Genomic DNA, 13,383 nt, shown 5'->3' with positions numbered 1-13,383 from the left:
TAAGAGAATGTCCAATAAAAAGGTTTATTGCCGAGAGCACGGGCATCCATGAACAGTGGCCCTCTCCCCTGCCTCAGTGACGGTAGCTGCCAAAGCCCAGTGTGGCAGCTGCATTGCTTCCCTGGACCCTCCCAGTTGGGTGGGGTGGGGAGTGGCTGGAGGTGAGGGAGGTGTGGCCAGGGGGATGATGGGTCTGCGAGGGAGCCAGTCGGTTAGCATGTTTGCTAGGTGAGGGCCTGGACAGATTCTAGGGAGAAATGTCCATTCCTCCGGTTTGCCGGTGGCTGTTCTCAGCAGGGGCTTGGGCCTCCGGCCTTCCTCCGATTCCCGTCCCGGGCTGGCAGCAGCACGTGTCCCCCCCCGTGAGGGCCCCTCCTCACACCTGGCAGAGGCTGTAGTGTTCCCTCCCCACCTTGCTGATCGGCTCCCGCACGCACAGCCGGCTGGAGGGCGGGGTGGTGTCCTCAACGGGTGGGCTCTGATTGCCAGGATCCTGCTAAGAGGGGAGAAGGGGTTGAGGGGTGAGGGGTTGCCCTGGGGAAGAGCCTCCCTGGGTGGCTGAGGGGATACACGCGCCGAGGGGACACACCTCCTCTGGCTTGGGCACGAAGTCCTCGTGGCAGACGTGGGCGATGATGCCAGCAGCCAGCGCATCCCCCAGGACGTTGGTCATGGTCCGGAATCTGTCACTGGATGAGGGGTGGGTGATGATGGATTAAGTTTCTCTGCCCTCCACCCAGGGCCAACCCCCCCGCCACACACACACACACACACACACACACAGCACTAACAGCGGGGTCCTGCTCAAACTCCTTATTCAGATCTTTCCCTAAGACTGCAACCATCACTAAGCCTCCCCCTTTCCTCTGCTTCTCCCCTTCCCATCACCCCAACTCTCTCCCTCTGCTCTACCCCCCTCCCCGCCCCACAGTACTGTGGGTACATAGGAACATACTTATTATTCTATTTATTTTATTAATGATGTGTATATATCTATCATTCTATTTATTTATTTATTTATTTTATTTATTGATGCTATCGATGCCTATCTACTTGCTTTGTTTTGTTGTCCGTCTCCCCGCTTCTAGACTGTGAGCCCATTGTCGCACAGGGATTGTCTCTGTTGCTTGTACTTTCCAAGCGCTTAGTACAGTGCTCTGCACACAGTAAGCACTCAATAAATACAATTGAATGAATGAACCATCCCCGACTATGAATTTCACACGAATGGACTATAACGACACCCGGCAGGTACTGGCACCTGAGTCAGTTTCGAGTCTGGCCCGATCTGTGCTGCGCAGACCCCAGAAATGTTCCCTTAAGGGCATTCGAGATGGTCATAGCCTGGGGATCTGAGAGCCACCCAGGTGTGGGGACAATTCCCCAACCTCCCTACTCCAGACCGCAGCTGCCCTGGAGTCCTGGAGCAGTGGGCAAGCAGCCCAGCGCTCAGTCCCCTACCTTGTCGAAGCACCCCACTGACCATGCCAAGGCCCCCACCCCTCCCAAGCCCCAACACCCCCAACAATTGCAAACAGAGATGCTCACAGAGCCCAGTCGACAGCCACGATGAGGGTGATGTCCTCAGTGGGGAGACCGACGGAGGTCAGGACGATGACCATGGTCACCAGGCCAGACTGGGGGATCCCCGCTGCCCCGATGCTGGCCGCCGTGGCCGTGATGCTGCGGGGAGTCAGATTCCAGGATCCTCCCTCCCCCAGCGCTGCCCGTGGCAGCCTTCCTCAGTCCCTCTGCTGGATCCCACACAACCTTCCTATCTGTTCCCTCTGCCACCCTAGCCAGGAGCAATGTCGCTCCCCCACTTCACCTCATTTCCCTCTGGCCTCTCCTCTCCATTCCACATAGCTCACCACTCTAAGGGCAGGCCTCGGTAGCCCAACGAAGCAGGGGATGGGGGCTAGGGGAGGAGGCCTCTGCAGGGAGGGGCCCTGCTGTGACTGCAGCCTCAGGGGCCAAAGCACCACTTTTCTCAAGTGCCCAGTCCCCAGCAGGGTTGCAGCCCTAAGCCCTGAGCTCTGGAGAAGGGGGAGCTGGTCCAGCCCGAGAATCTCAGGACACCTAGAGAGGTTTACCCCCCAAATCGAAAAAGAGGTCAGAACCAGGAAGAGCAGGGATTGACAGGGCAGCTCACCTGACAGTGATGACCTGGCCAAGGTCCAGGTCCAGCTCGTTGACCTGCGCGATGAAGATGGCCGCCACAGCCTCGTACAGTGCCGTCCCGTCCATGTTGATCGTGGCCCCGACAGGCAGGACGAAGCGTGCCACCCGGCGGTCGATGCCATTGTTTTCCAGGAGGCATTTCAGGGTGATGGGCAACGTGGCCGAGCTGCAAGGGAACTGCTGGGCAGAGCCTGAAGGCTGAGGGAGCAAAGAGCCCCACCAGCACACCGCCCCACCAGCGACAGATTTTCTGATGCAGAACAGAACTGGAGGGGGTAAGATCAAGGCCAGGAGCCCCAGGGGGGCAAGGGCAGGGACAAGGGCAGGCCAGGCCCAGGCACACAGGCCAGGAGGCCTTTTATCAAAAGGGATTTTCTGACCTCTTGTACAAATGAGCACCAACTCAACAGCTCTGGCATGTATCATATCAGCGTGGCTCCCTGCCAACCGCCCCCTCCAGCTACCTGGATGAGGTGGCCAGGGCGATAAGCAGGGCTTGCAGAATGCCCCGGATGAAAGGGAACGGGTTGTGGCGGGTGATGAGCAAGAAGAGGCTGGGCAGGAGAAGCAGCCCATGGATGCTGAGTCCTGTCACCACGGTGATCATGTAGAGCCCCAGCTTCCTGCCGACCGTGGACGGGTCCTCCATCTCCAGGATCTTGCCGGCAATGAGGAACACGATGCCAAAGGGGAAGTACCTGTAGGGCCACGCAGCCGGCTGCCACCCTGGAGGGGGTCAACCCCATGCTAGCCTCCCACTCTGCCTGCTGCCAGAAGTCACTGCCAGGCCAGGCGGGACCAGGCAAAATATTGCCAGGCTGGGCCAGAGCAACTGGGGACAGCGGAGGTTCCGGCCACAGTGGGAAGACTTCCCCCATCCTTTGCTCTGCTCCGCTCCCAGGGGGAGCTGGGAAAGGAGGGACTCTTGGCTCCTCCTCCTCCCTCCCCAAGGAATCTCAGGCCTCCCCCTTTCACTGCACCCCCAGGAAACCCCACCCTCAGCCTCAAAATGCTTATGTTCATACCGAGAATTTATTTTAATGTCCATCTCCCCTTCTAGGTTGTAAGTTCATTGTGGGCAGGGATAGCATTTACCAACTCTGTTGCCACATACTCTCCCAAAGCGCTTAGTACGGTGCTCTGCACACAGTCAGCCAGTGCTCAATGAACACCACTGATTGATTGATTGCGAGGGGCCTCACCACACAGCCACGGAGACAATCCGCATGACGGCCTCATTGAGGCTCTGGCACACGTTGACCAGCGGGGCCCCGCGCTCCCCCATCCGCCCCAGCAGGAGTCCTGCAGTTGGGGGAAGGGCAAGGAGTGGTCACCCTAAGGTGGAGATCTCAGCCCGGCCCAGTATCCCAGAGACAAAGCCTCCCCGCCTTTCCCCTTCCATCCACCCCGGGGTGGGAGAGGAAAATGGGGAATCACATCTGCAGGTCACTCTGGAGGGGTGTGGGATGGGGGCAGGCACTGTACCCAGGGTGGCAGAGAAAATGACGATGCCCAGCACATTCATCTCGCTATTGGTGCCCGGCCGGGTGCAGTAGGACATCTCCGGGGATGGTGTCAGCTCCAGCCGCACCACTCGCCGTGGGGGGGCCCGTCCCGCATCCGTGTCGGGGCCCGGTGCCAGGTACAGAAAACTGAGCGGCTTCCCAGGGGGCAGGGGCGGGAGCCCCGGCCCCTTGGCCACAGGTACGACCTCTGTCCGATACTGAGGAAGGGAAAGGTCAGGCCTGCTTTTACCACCTCGGTCTTTAGTCCTGCCCTGTGCTTTCCCCCGCCTTCCCCTGCAAGCCTCCTCAACCCGGCCCACCCCCGATGACAATGACCCGGCCCCAGCCTGAACTCAGCACCAGTTGAGCCTGGGGGACCCTGTCGCCCAAAACGCAACCTTGGCCACCTTGACTGCTCTTGTTGTAAGGCCAGGAAAAGGGATGCTGAAGGGCTGACGGGGGAGACCGGGGTGGAGGCTCACCTGCTGAAATGCAGCCTCGATCAGGTTGGCGGGAAACATGTTTCTGGGAGAGAGCAAGAAAATGGCAGAACCTTGAGTCCCCTAGCCCTACTCCCGCCCCGATTCCCCAGACTGGCCGTGGGCTCAAAAGAGGAACCGAAGCCCAGCCCGGCCTGGGCATTTCACTCCAAGGTGGTGTTTGCCCTGGGATCTGGCACTCCTTGGCTCCTCTCCCCATTGGGCTTAGGAAGCTGCTTGAAGCTCAGGCCACTCTCACTCTCCCCTGATTCTGACCCACGGCTTCTCCTCAGTCTTTGCTGTCTGCTGGGGACAGGCGGAGTCGGCTTCAGACAGTGAGCAAAGCAAGCTTTTGCCTCAGGACCCTGTGGGGCAGAGACAGCCACTGTGAACCTCCCAAAGACAGGGGATGTCCAGCCCTTCTCAAAGATGGTCTTGCAGGGACTCTCAGGGCTGAAACACAAGGGGCCCAAACACTCCACAGGGTGGGCCCCAGCTGTGAAAGCTGCCATCGCCATCACTCATGCCCGTACCCACATCAAAGCTGCCCTCAAGCACAGCTGGATGGAACATGCTTTCCCTCGAACATGCTTTCCCTCACCAATCACTCTTCCTCGCCCACATGTGGCTTTGGCCCGCGGCTGGGAGCAGTCCCAGCGTGGATCGGCAGACAGGTGGCCCAAGCTTGGGCTGGAGGCTGTGTGGGTGGGGCACCAAGAAGGCAAGGGTGGAGGGAAGAAAAAGGGATGGTATCTCTGGGGAAAGAGGCAATAGAGCCTGCCCCCAAACAACCTGAGGGTCCAGGATACCCAAAGGTACCACTTGGGGCCACACCCACCCAGACGCTCAGGCAGGCATCTTCCTGCCCACCCGCAGCTCCTGCACAATAGTCTCCAGCAGTTGCAGTTTCAGAGAGAGTCTCCGAATTCCTGATTTGGGGAAAAAGCAAACAAGAGCTAGCTGGGAAAGTAACAGTTCACTTTTTCCCAATAAAAGAATTTGGAGGCACTCCCTGAGTAGGTAGGTAGATAGGTAAAGAGATACCAGCCAGGTCACTGGTCTTAGAGAGGCCAAGATCCAGCTTGCTGACCCTCCGCCTGCAGGGCCAGCAAGTGGGTAGCTACCCTCGCTTTCAGCTTCCTGGCTGGCCAGACATCATATATCCTGTACTCACCCACGATTCGTTCACTTGGCCCCTCCAGAGAAGGAAAATGACAACCTGATGGCTTCTCTCAAAGAGAGCCATGGCCCTCATCTTCCTAAAGATGGTGGCACCGCTGCCCTTATCCAAGAAGTCCACCAAAAATCTTCTCTCAAAAATGGCCACTTAAACTCTTTTCTCATAAATGTACCACGTTAGTACAATGACATCCTATCCCGACTGGATTACTGCATCAGCCTTCTTTCTGACCTCCCAACATCCTGCTTCTCCCCACTTCAGTCCATACTTCACTCCGCTGCCTGGATCATCTTTCTATAGAAACGTTCAGGGCATGTCTACCCCCTCTCCAAAATCTCCAGTGGTTGCCTATCAACCTCCTTATCAAACAAAAACTCCTCACTATTGGCTTTAAAGCTCTTCATCACTTTGCCCCTTCCTACCTCACTTCCCTTCTCTCCTTCTACATCCCAGTCCACACACTCTGCTCCTCTGGTGCTTATTTTCTTTCTGTGCCTCCATCTCACCTGTCTTGCCGCTGACCCCTGGTCCACGTCCTACCATTGGCCTGGAACACCTTCTCTCCTCAAATCCATCAATCACTCTTCCCCCCTTCAAAGCCCTGCTGAAGGCACACCTCCTCCAAGAGGCCTTCCCAGACTAAGCCCCCTTTTCCTCAGCTCCCAGTCCCTTCCATGTCACCTCGACTCGCTCCCTTTGCTCTCCCCCGCCCCACCCCACAGCACTTATCTATATATGTATATATCTATAATTCTATTTATTTATATTGATGCCTGTTTACTTGTTTTGATGTCATTCTCCGCCCCTCAAACTATGAGCCTGTTGTAGGCAGGGATTGTCTCTCTTTATGGCTATATTGTACTCTCCAAGTGGTCAGTACGGCACTCCACACACAGCAAGCGCTCAGTAAATACGATTGAATGAATGAATGTCAACTTATAGATTCTGTCAAAGATTGACACAGCCCTGCCCTTCCCAAAAATGGCACAGCATGGTTCAGTGGAAAGAGCCCGGGCTTGGGAGTCAGAGGTCGTGGGTTCCAATCCCGGCTCCGCCACTTGTCTGCTGTGTGACTTTGGACAAGCCACTTCACTTCTCTGGGCCTCAGTTCCCTCATCTGTAAAATGGGGATGAAGACTGTGAGCCCTACATGGGACAACCTGGTAACCCTGTATCTACCCCAGATCTTAGAACAGTGCTTGGCACATAGTAAGCACTTAACAAATACCATTATTATTATTATGGCACCACCACTGCCCTTCGCAATAACGGCTGGACTGGTGCCCCTCTCGAAGATGGTCACCTTCTCTCTCAAAGATCAATCAGTCAATCAATATTTATTGAGCACTTCCTGTGTGACGAGCACTGTACTAAGCACTTGGGGGAGGGCAATAGTTGGTAGACACAATCCCTGCCTTCAATTGCAAAACTCCTGCTCTTCTCAAAGATGGCCACACCCCTCCCCTTCTAAAAAAATAGTGGGGCAGCACCACTAACCATCTCAAAAACAGCTTCATCACAGCTCCTCATAGATGACATTCTCAGAGATAGCCCTTCTCAAAGACTGCCCCTTCATGGCTTTGCTCAAAAATATCTAAGTCCCTGCTCTTCTCCAAGATGGCTGTTGCACGGCTCCACTTGAACACGGCCTCCTCAAAGGTGATGACACTGCCAACCTTCTCAAACCTGGCCACTTCACAGCTTGGCCCACGGATGGCCACACCCCTCTTCGGCTCCAAGATGGAGAGACTGTTGCCCAGATCAAACGGCTACTTCAAAGCTTCTCTCAGAGATGTCCATCGCACACCTGCTCTCAAACTGAACGTGCCCCCACCTTTGTCGAAGATGCCACTGAGTTGGAAGTGATCTGTTAGTGGGGACTAATTTGAGGTCCCAGAGCCCAGGTGCCCAGGGGTGCCTGTGGGGATGGTACAACACAGAGTACTGGAGAAATGCTCCTTAATAATAATGTTGGCATTATTAAGAATAATGTTCTAAGCACTGGGGGGATACAAGGTGATCAGGTTGTCCCTCATGGGGCTCACAGTCTTCATCCCCATTTTACAGATGAGGTAACTGAGGCCCAGAGAAGTGAAGTGACTTGCCCAAAGTCATACAGCTGACAAGTGGCGGAGCTGGGATTCAAACCCATGGCCTCTGACTCCCAAGCCCGGGCTCCTTCCACTGAGCCACGCTGCTTCTCCTTCATACATCGCCTGCGCAACATCAGGCAATTAGGTTACCACACTGTGCTGTGTGTGCAGCATGACATGATGGTATTATGTAGAATATGGGGGGGGGGGCTGCTGTCTTGGCCCCATATCGGAGCAGCTGAATGTCTGAAACTGACCTTCGGTGGAGAAGGAGCCAGGACTTACTTATCTTGACCCCCAATATCTCACCTAAGCAAAATAAACACAACCCTCCCCCACCAGCAGATGGCTCCATGCCATACACAAACACACACACACACTCACTCCTCTCCCTGTCTCCCTCCCTCCTTACCTCTGCACTGCCTGTGCTTAAGAGGATGAGCTGGTCTTAACTGGCCAGGCTACCCTGGGGCCAAGATGCTAGAGCTGGGGGAAAGCAGGGGTTAGTATAAGGTGAAAGGGCACCTGATCAGATCCAGCAGGGCATCAGCGGAGCTCAGGACCATCTTGCCCGTGACAAATACTTCCTTCTGGGCCGCGGCCCCAGGGTGGATGCTGAGGACGAGCACGATGCCCACTGTCACGGCCATGAATGTCGTCCACAGGTAGTAGGTGATGGTGAGAAGGCCCATTCGCCCACATACCTGCGGGTCCATGGTAGCCAGGCCCGACATGAGGCTGTGGGAAGAGGAGAAAGGGAGAAGCAAAATGCCACCCCCTGGGCCATATCCCTGGCCTCCCAGTGCCATGTTCCCGCAACCCTATTCCTGGGCCCAACCCCTCAGCCTCAGCCCTCCCACCACCCCTGCCAAACCTCGCCACTACACACGCTGTCCATGGAGTGATCTGCCAGGGTGAAATAGAAGTAGGGGCATGCCTGCTGGGGCTTTGTCATTAGTGGTGAAGGTTTCTGACCAAAGAACCACCTGGGGGCATTCTGCAAGGTAGACAGGCCCAGCAGGAATCCTGAAAGATAGCCTGCTGATAGCCGGGAAAGATCCCATTGGCTACTGAGGCCAATGTCTGGTGGGTCGCAGTGCCCTGGTCCAGCGTCAAGTCTGTGTCCTGTTTACCTACTCGCTCTCCCTGCCCCGACGGGAACATGACCGGAAGGGACTAGAGAGTGTGCATGGCACTCTGCAAACCATAGATACTATAATCAATTCTTTCACACAGGTTCTCCATCCTTAAGTCTGTGTCTGGACTAAGCCTTGCCTGTCCTTTACAGTAGGAGCCTCCATTATCATTATCACCATCTTCAGATGGGGAAACTGAGGCTCGGATGGGGGCAGAGACCGAGATAGGGCCTCGCAGAACAAGAAGAGGGAATAAGATCCAGCCCTGAGCACCTGCAAGGGTCCACGTTCGCTCTGTTGGCGAGGAGGAAGAGCCCCCCGGCCGAGAGCTCCTCCCCTGGCGGAGGAAGTGATGGAGGGGCTGCGGGGCTGCGGGCCAGAGGCTTAGGGGCGCAGCCCAAGCAGTGTCGGACCTGGATGTGATCAGGGGCAGGATAAGCATCTTCAGCATCCGCATAAGCAGCTCCCCGGGGAAGGAAAAATATTGCTGTTCCTGCGTGGAGGGACACGAAAGAGCTGGCTTGGCCTAAGCGAGAGGGAGGGAACTGGAGGAAAGGAGAGAAGAGAGGGAGAGCGGGGGGGGGGGGGGGGGGGGGGGGGAGGGGGAAGGGGAGACTTCCAAAGGCTGGGCCCTGCCTGGCTCAGGTTAGAGGGATGCCCCTTCTCCCTTGGCCCAGGCTTGGGGGAGCCCTGCTTGCCTCCTCTCCGGGTATCCCTACTCCCAGCCTCCCCCAATTTTCTTCTCTCTGAGCCGCTGGAACAAAACGGGGGCTGGGAAACCCGTCCATCTAAGCCCCGCCCCTTCCTCCTCCCTCGCCCTCACCCCCATTCCCACCCCACCCCCACCTCCCAGCCCCATTCCGGCAGCTCTCACCAGGTCGGAGAGCTGCAGGGTCCGCAGGAGGCCGCCCAGCAGGCAGCCAACGATGACCGAGAGCAGGGACAGGGTCAGAAGCCCGTGCTGCCCCCAGAAGGCCGCGACGCCCACCCTGATGGAGCCCCAGCGGCCGGTCGGCCAGTTCGGGACCCCCCTCCCCATGGTGAGGCCCCAACCCTGGCAGCCGATAACCCTCCGGCACTCTTGGGGTCCGGGGCGGTAGTGGGGCGGGGGTGGCGCGGAGTCAGGGCCTAGGCGGCAGCAGCAGGAGCAGTGGCAACAGCAGCACGTTCTGCCGGCGGCTGCCCCCGGCACCAGCTCCCAAGCTTGGCCGCCGCCCTCCCCCAGCCCCCCTGCTGCGGGCTCCGGAAGGATAATGCCAAGGCTGTCCATCCTTCACCTTAATGGGCCCTGACAGCATGGCCACCGCACGGGGCTGTGGCCCGCTCTCCACGTGAGCCGGCCTAACGAGCTCCTCTGGCCTCTTCCCTACCTGCCCTCACGGCAGTCCAGACAGGCTCCTCCTCACTGGAACTCCCTTCCTCACTAACATCAGGGGCCCCAGCCCTCAATTGCCCCCATTCAGAGGAGGCCATGGGCTAAAGGAGCCAGGGCCTCCTCCCCAGGAAACACTATCAGTCCTCGATTTTGCCGACACGGTACTCACCTGGTTCTCCTTCCTCTCTGACCACTCATTTTCGTTCGCTGCCCCCTCCTATGCTTACCATGAGTGTACTGGACCCAAGGCTCTGTTCGTGGGCCCTCTTCGTGCCTCTCTCTCTTTCTCGCTCCCCCTCCACTGAGGGTCCTCTGCTCACATATCTTCAGCTACCACCTCTCTGCGGACAACTCTCAAATCTCTCTCTTCAGCCCTGATCTCTCATCTGACCTGCAAATTTGCATCTCATTCGTTCATTCAATCCTATTTACTGAGCATTTACTGTGTGCAGAGCACTGTACTAAGGGCTTGGAAGTGTACAATACAACATACAGACACATTCCCTACCCGCAATGAGCTTACAGTCTAGAGGGGGAGTCAGACACAACACCTCCACTTGGATATCGTGCTGGCACCTCAAACTCAGAAATGTCTAAAATGGAACTCATCATTCCCCCTAAGCACATGCCGCCTCCCCACCCCCGCCCCCGGCCCAGCTTTCCCTTCTCAATTGATACCACCACCATTTTCTCTGTTCCGGAAGTCCACAACTCATGACTCTTCACTGTCTTTCAACTCTCACTTTGTCAGATCCTGCCGGTTCTGCTTGCACAGCATCCTCGGGATCCGCTCCTTCCTCTCCACCCAAACAGATCCCACCCTGACTCAGGCTCTGGTCATCTCACTGCTAGACTATCGCATTAGTATCCTCACTGGTCTCTGCCTCTGGCCTCTCCCCGCCTCCAATCTAAACTACACGCATGCTGTTTCAAGGATCACCTTCCCAAAGCATCACTCCACATCTCTCCTCTCCTCACAGTTCTCCACGGGTTTCCCTCCACAAACAAAATCACCTCACAGTTAGTTGGCTTCAAGGCTCTTCACCAATTCACCCAGAACTTATGATTTTAATTTCGACCCATCATCAGCACTCTTTTAAATGTTTGTTCAATTGGACATTCCATCGCTTATTTTGACTATCTGTAAATATTTCTATGTCTGTCTCCCGCACTTGACTCTGAGCCCCTTGAGGGAAGGGAACGGGTCACTTAATAATTGGGTTATCTGTTAAGCATTTACTATGTGGCAAGCAGTGTTCTAAGTCCTGAGGTACAGTCCCTGTCCCACACTGGGCTAATAATACTTGTGGTATTTGTTAAGCGCTATGTGCCAATTACTGTTCTAAATTCTGTGGATAAATACAATCAGGTCTCACACGGGGCTCACAGTCTAAGTAGGAGGATGAAACAGGCATTGAATCCCCATTTTACAGATAAGGAAACTGAGGCACAGAAAAGTGAAATGACTTGCCCAAGGGCACACCGCAGTTAAGTGGCAAAGCTGGGATTAAAACCCAGGTCCTCTGAATCCCAGGCCCAGGATCTATCCACTAGTCCACGCTGCTTCTTTGTCTGGTACTTCCCAAGAACTTAGTACAATACATTAAACCCAGTGAGTGCTTAATAAATATTCTCATTTCTAGGGCCAAGCTCCTGGGATCGACCTGGCCTTAACCCCTGCTATCCTGCCAACCCATGCCCCACAGTGTTTGAGTCAATGGTTTCCCTTGGGTAACCTGGAGGTGCTGAGTGCCAGAGTGTGGAGCACAGTGAGGAGCACACGCAGGGTCAGGGAGGGGACGGGGGGAAGGAGGAGAGGAGGCTGACTCGGGGTGGAGTCCGTGATGTGACTGCCAAAGTCCTACTGCCCACAGAAGGAGGGGGAGGCCAGCTAGGAACCCAAGCATTAGGAGTGGAAGGAAGACAGAACAGTCTGCAACAGGGCATCAATAAAACAATTGTCTGGTGTGACTGATTTCAGACACTTTTTTGTCAATGCCAAGCTGAGCAACCTAGATCGGGGACTCCCCAGCAGTGCGGGCACTGGCTGCCCCTCACTGGCATGTGTACCACGGAGTGGATTTGGCCCTGCTGTGGCACCAAGCTCTGGCCCAAGGTTGTGGTGCAGGGCCTGAACTGCAGCTGTGCCAGGCAGGCAGTGGGCCGCCTACAGCACCATCTGCTCCCGCGAGTCAGCATTGCTCCTGAGAATCCCCTCCTCCCCTGAACTCTCCCTCTTCCACCACTGTCTTTCCACACCTCAAGTTTGCCCCTCCCGCCTCCTATACCTCCACTCCTCAGGTCCTCCGGCACCTCCCCTCCACAGTTCCAACACAAAGCTCTCCTGCCACTGCAAACCTCACACCTCTCTAATCCTGTGACCACAAAGCCAAGGGGCCCAGAGGGTATTGGGGAAAAGGAAGTGGTGATGGTGATGGCGGCGAAGGAAGGGAGGCAGAGACCCATTCTTCCTGGAAACCCCTCCTTCAGGAAGGCCCAGGAAAACTGTGGGAACAGCAACAGCGGGTATAGGAAAGGCAGGGGGTGGGCTACTTCCCAGTTAAATCTGATAAAGCAGATACTGAATCTGCTTTGAATTACAAGATTTGAATTTAAAAAGCAGTGATTTCCTCCCCTGACCTGGAACCCCCTAAGCGGCATGGCGGCACAGCATACAGGGGCCCCATTTCCTCCCTCTAGACTCTAAGCTCCTGGGGGCAGGGATCATGTCTACCAACTCTGTGGTAGTATAATAATAATAACAATAATAGTGGTATTTTTTAAGGGCTTACTATGTGGCCAAGTACTGTTTTAAGCACTGGGGTAAATACAAGATCATCAGGTCCCTCATGGGGCTCATAGTCTAAGTAGGAGGGAGAACAGGTATTGAATCTCCATTCTGCAGATGAGGGAAGTGAGGCCCAGAGAAGTTAAGTGACTTGCTGACAGCAGACAAGTGGCAGATTCGGGATTAGAACCCAGGTCCTCTGTCTCCCAGGCCCGTGCTCTTTCCACTAGGCCACAGTGTACACTTCTAAGTGCTTAACCCAGTACTCTGCATGCAGTAAGCCCTCAATAGATACTACTGATTGACTTTGATTTGAAGACAGAAATGGGAGCTCTAAATGCTTTGGCCTCGTTCCCCATTCTGGAATGAGTCCATTTTTTTCTTTCACATCTGGCAAGCACCCTGCAGGGTGGTCTGCCAGTGAGACAAAGGTGCCAGTCTAATATAACTCAACCCTTTTTCCTCCTGGCCACCCTCAATCCCAGGGTGATCCAGAAAGCTCTGGGCTAGCCCCAGGGGTGGTGCTGTCTGGACCTTGGCTGGGGGAAGAGGGGGTCTGGTTTGGCCCAAGGGCACCAAAGGAAACACTAGACCAATGGGAGACACTGGGGCAGGGGCACGCACAGGGACAGTCTCCCCCATCCTC

The 13,383-nt window shown here is 55.8% G+C and overlaps 1 protein-coding gene across 1 annotated transcript; it reads right to left on the bottom strand.

The window, feature by feature from the left end:
• Positions 1–9,844, bottom strand: LOC114806503 (excitatory amino acid transporter 5-like). The gene is made up of 11 exons (XM_039910294.1): positions 9,449–9,844; positions 8,988–9,067; positions 7,964–8,176; positions 4,169–4,211; positions 3,667–3,904; positions 3,384–3,483; positions 2,646–2,879; positions 2,153–2,347; positions 1,549–1,683; positions 590–689; positions 1–493 (listed from the first exon to the last, which is right to left on the bottom strand). The coding sequence occupies exons 1-11, from the start codon at positions 9,842–9,844 to the stop codon at positions 377–379; spliced, it is 1,851 nt and encodes a 616-aa protein (XP_039766228.1). The 3' UTR covers positions 1–376.
• Positions 9,845–13,383: the final 3,539 nt, after the last annotated feature.

This window comes from Ornithorhynchus anatinus, chromosome X1, assembly GCF_004115215.2.
Source record: "Ornithorhynchus anatinus isolate Pmale09 chromosome X1, mOrnAna1.pri.v4, whole genome shotgun sequence".
NCBI classification, from domain to species: domain Eukaryota; kingdom Metazoa; phylum Chordata; class Mammalia; order Monotremata; family Ornithorhynchidae; genus Ornithorhynchus; species Ornithorhynchus anatinus.
This window is presented reverse-complemented; position numbering and strand designations above follow the sequence as displayed.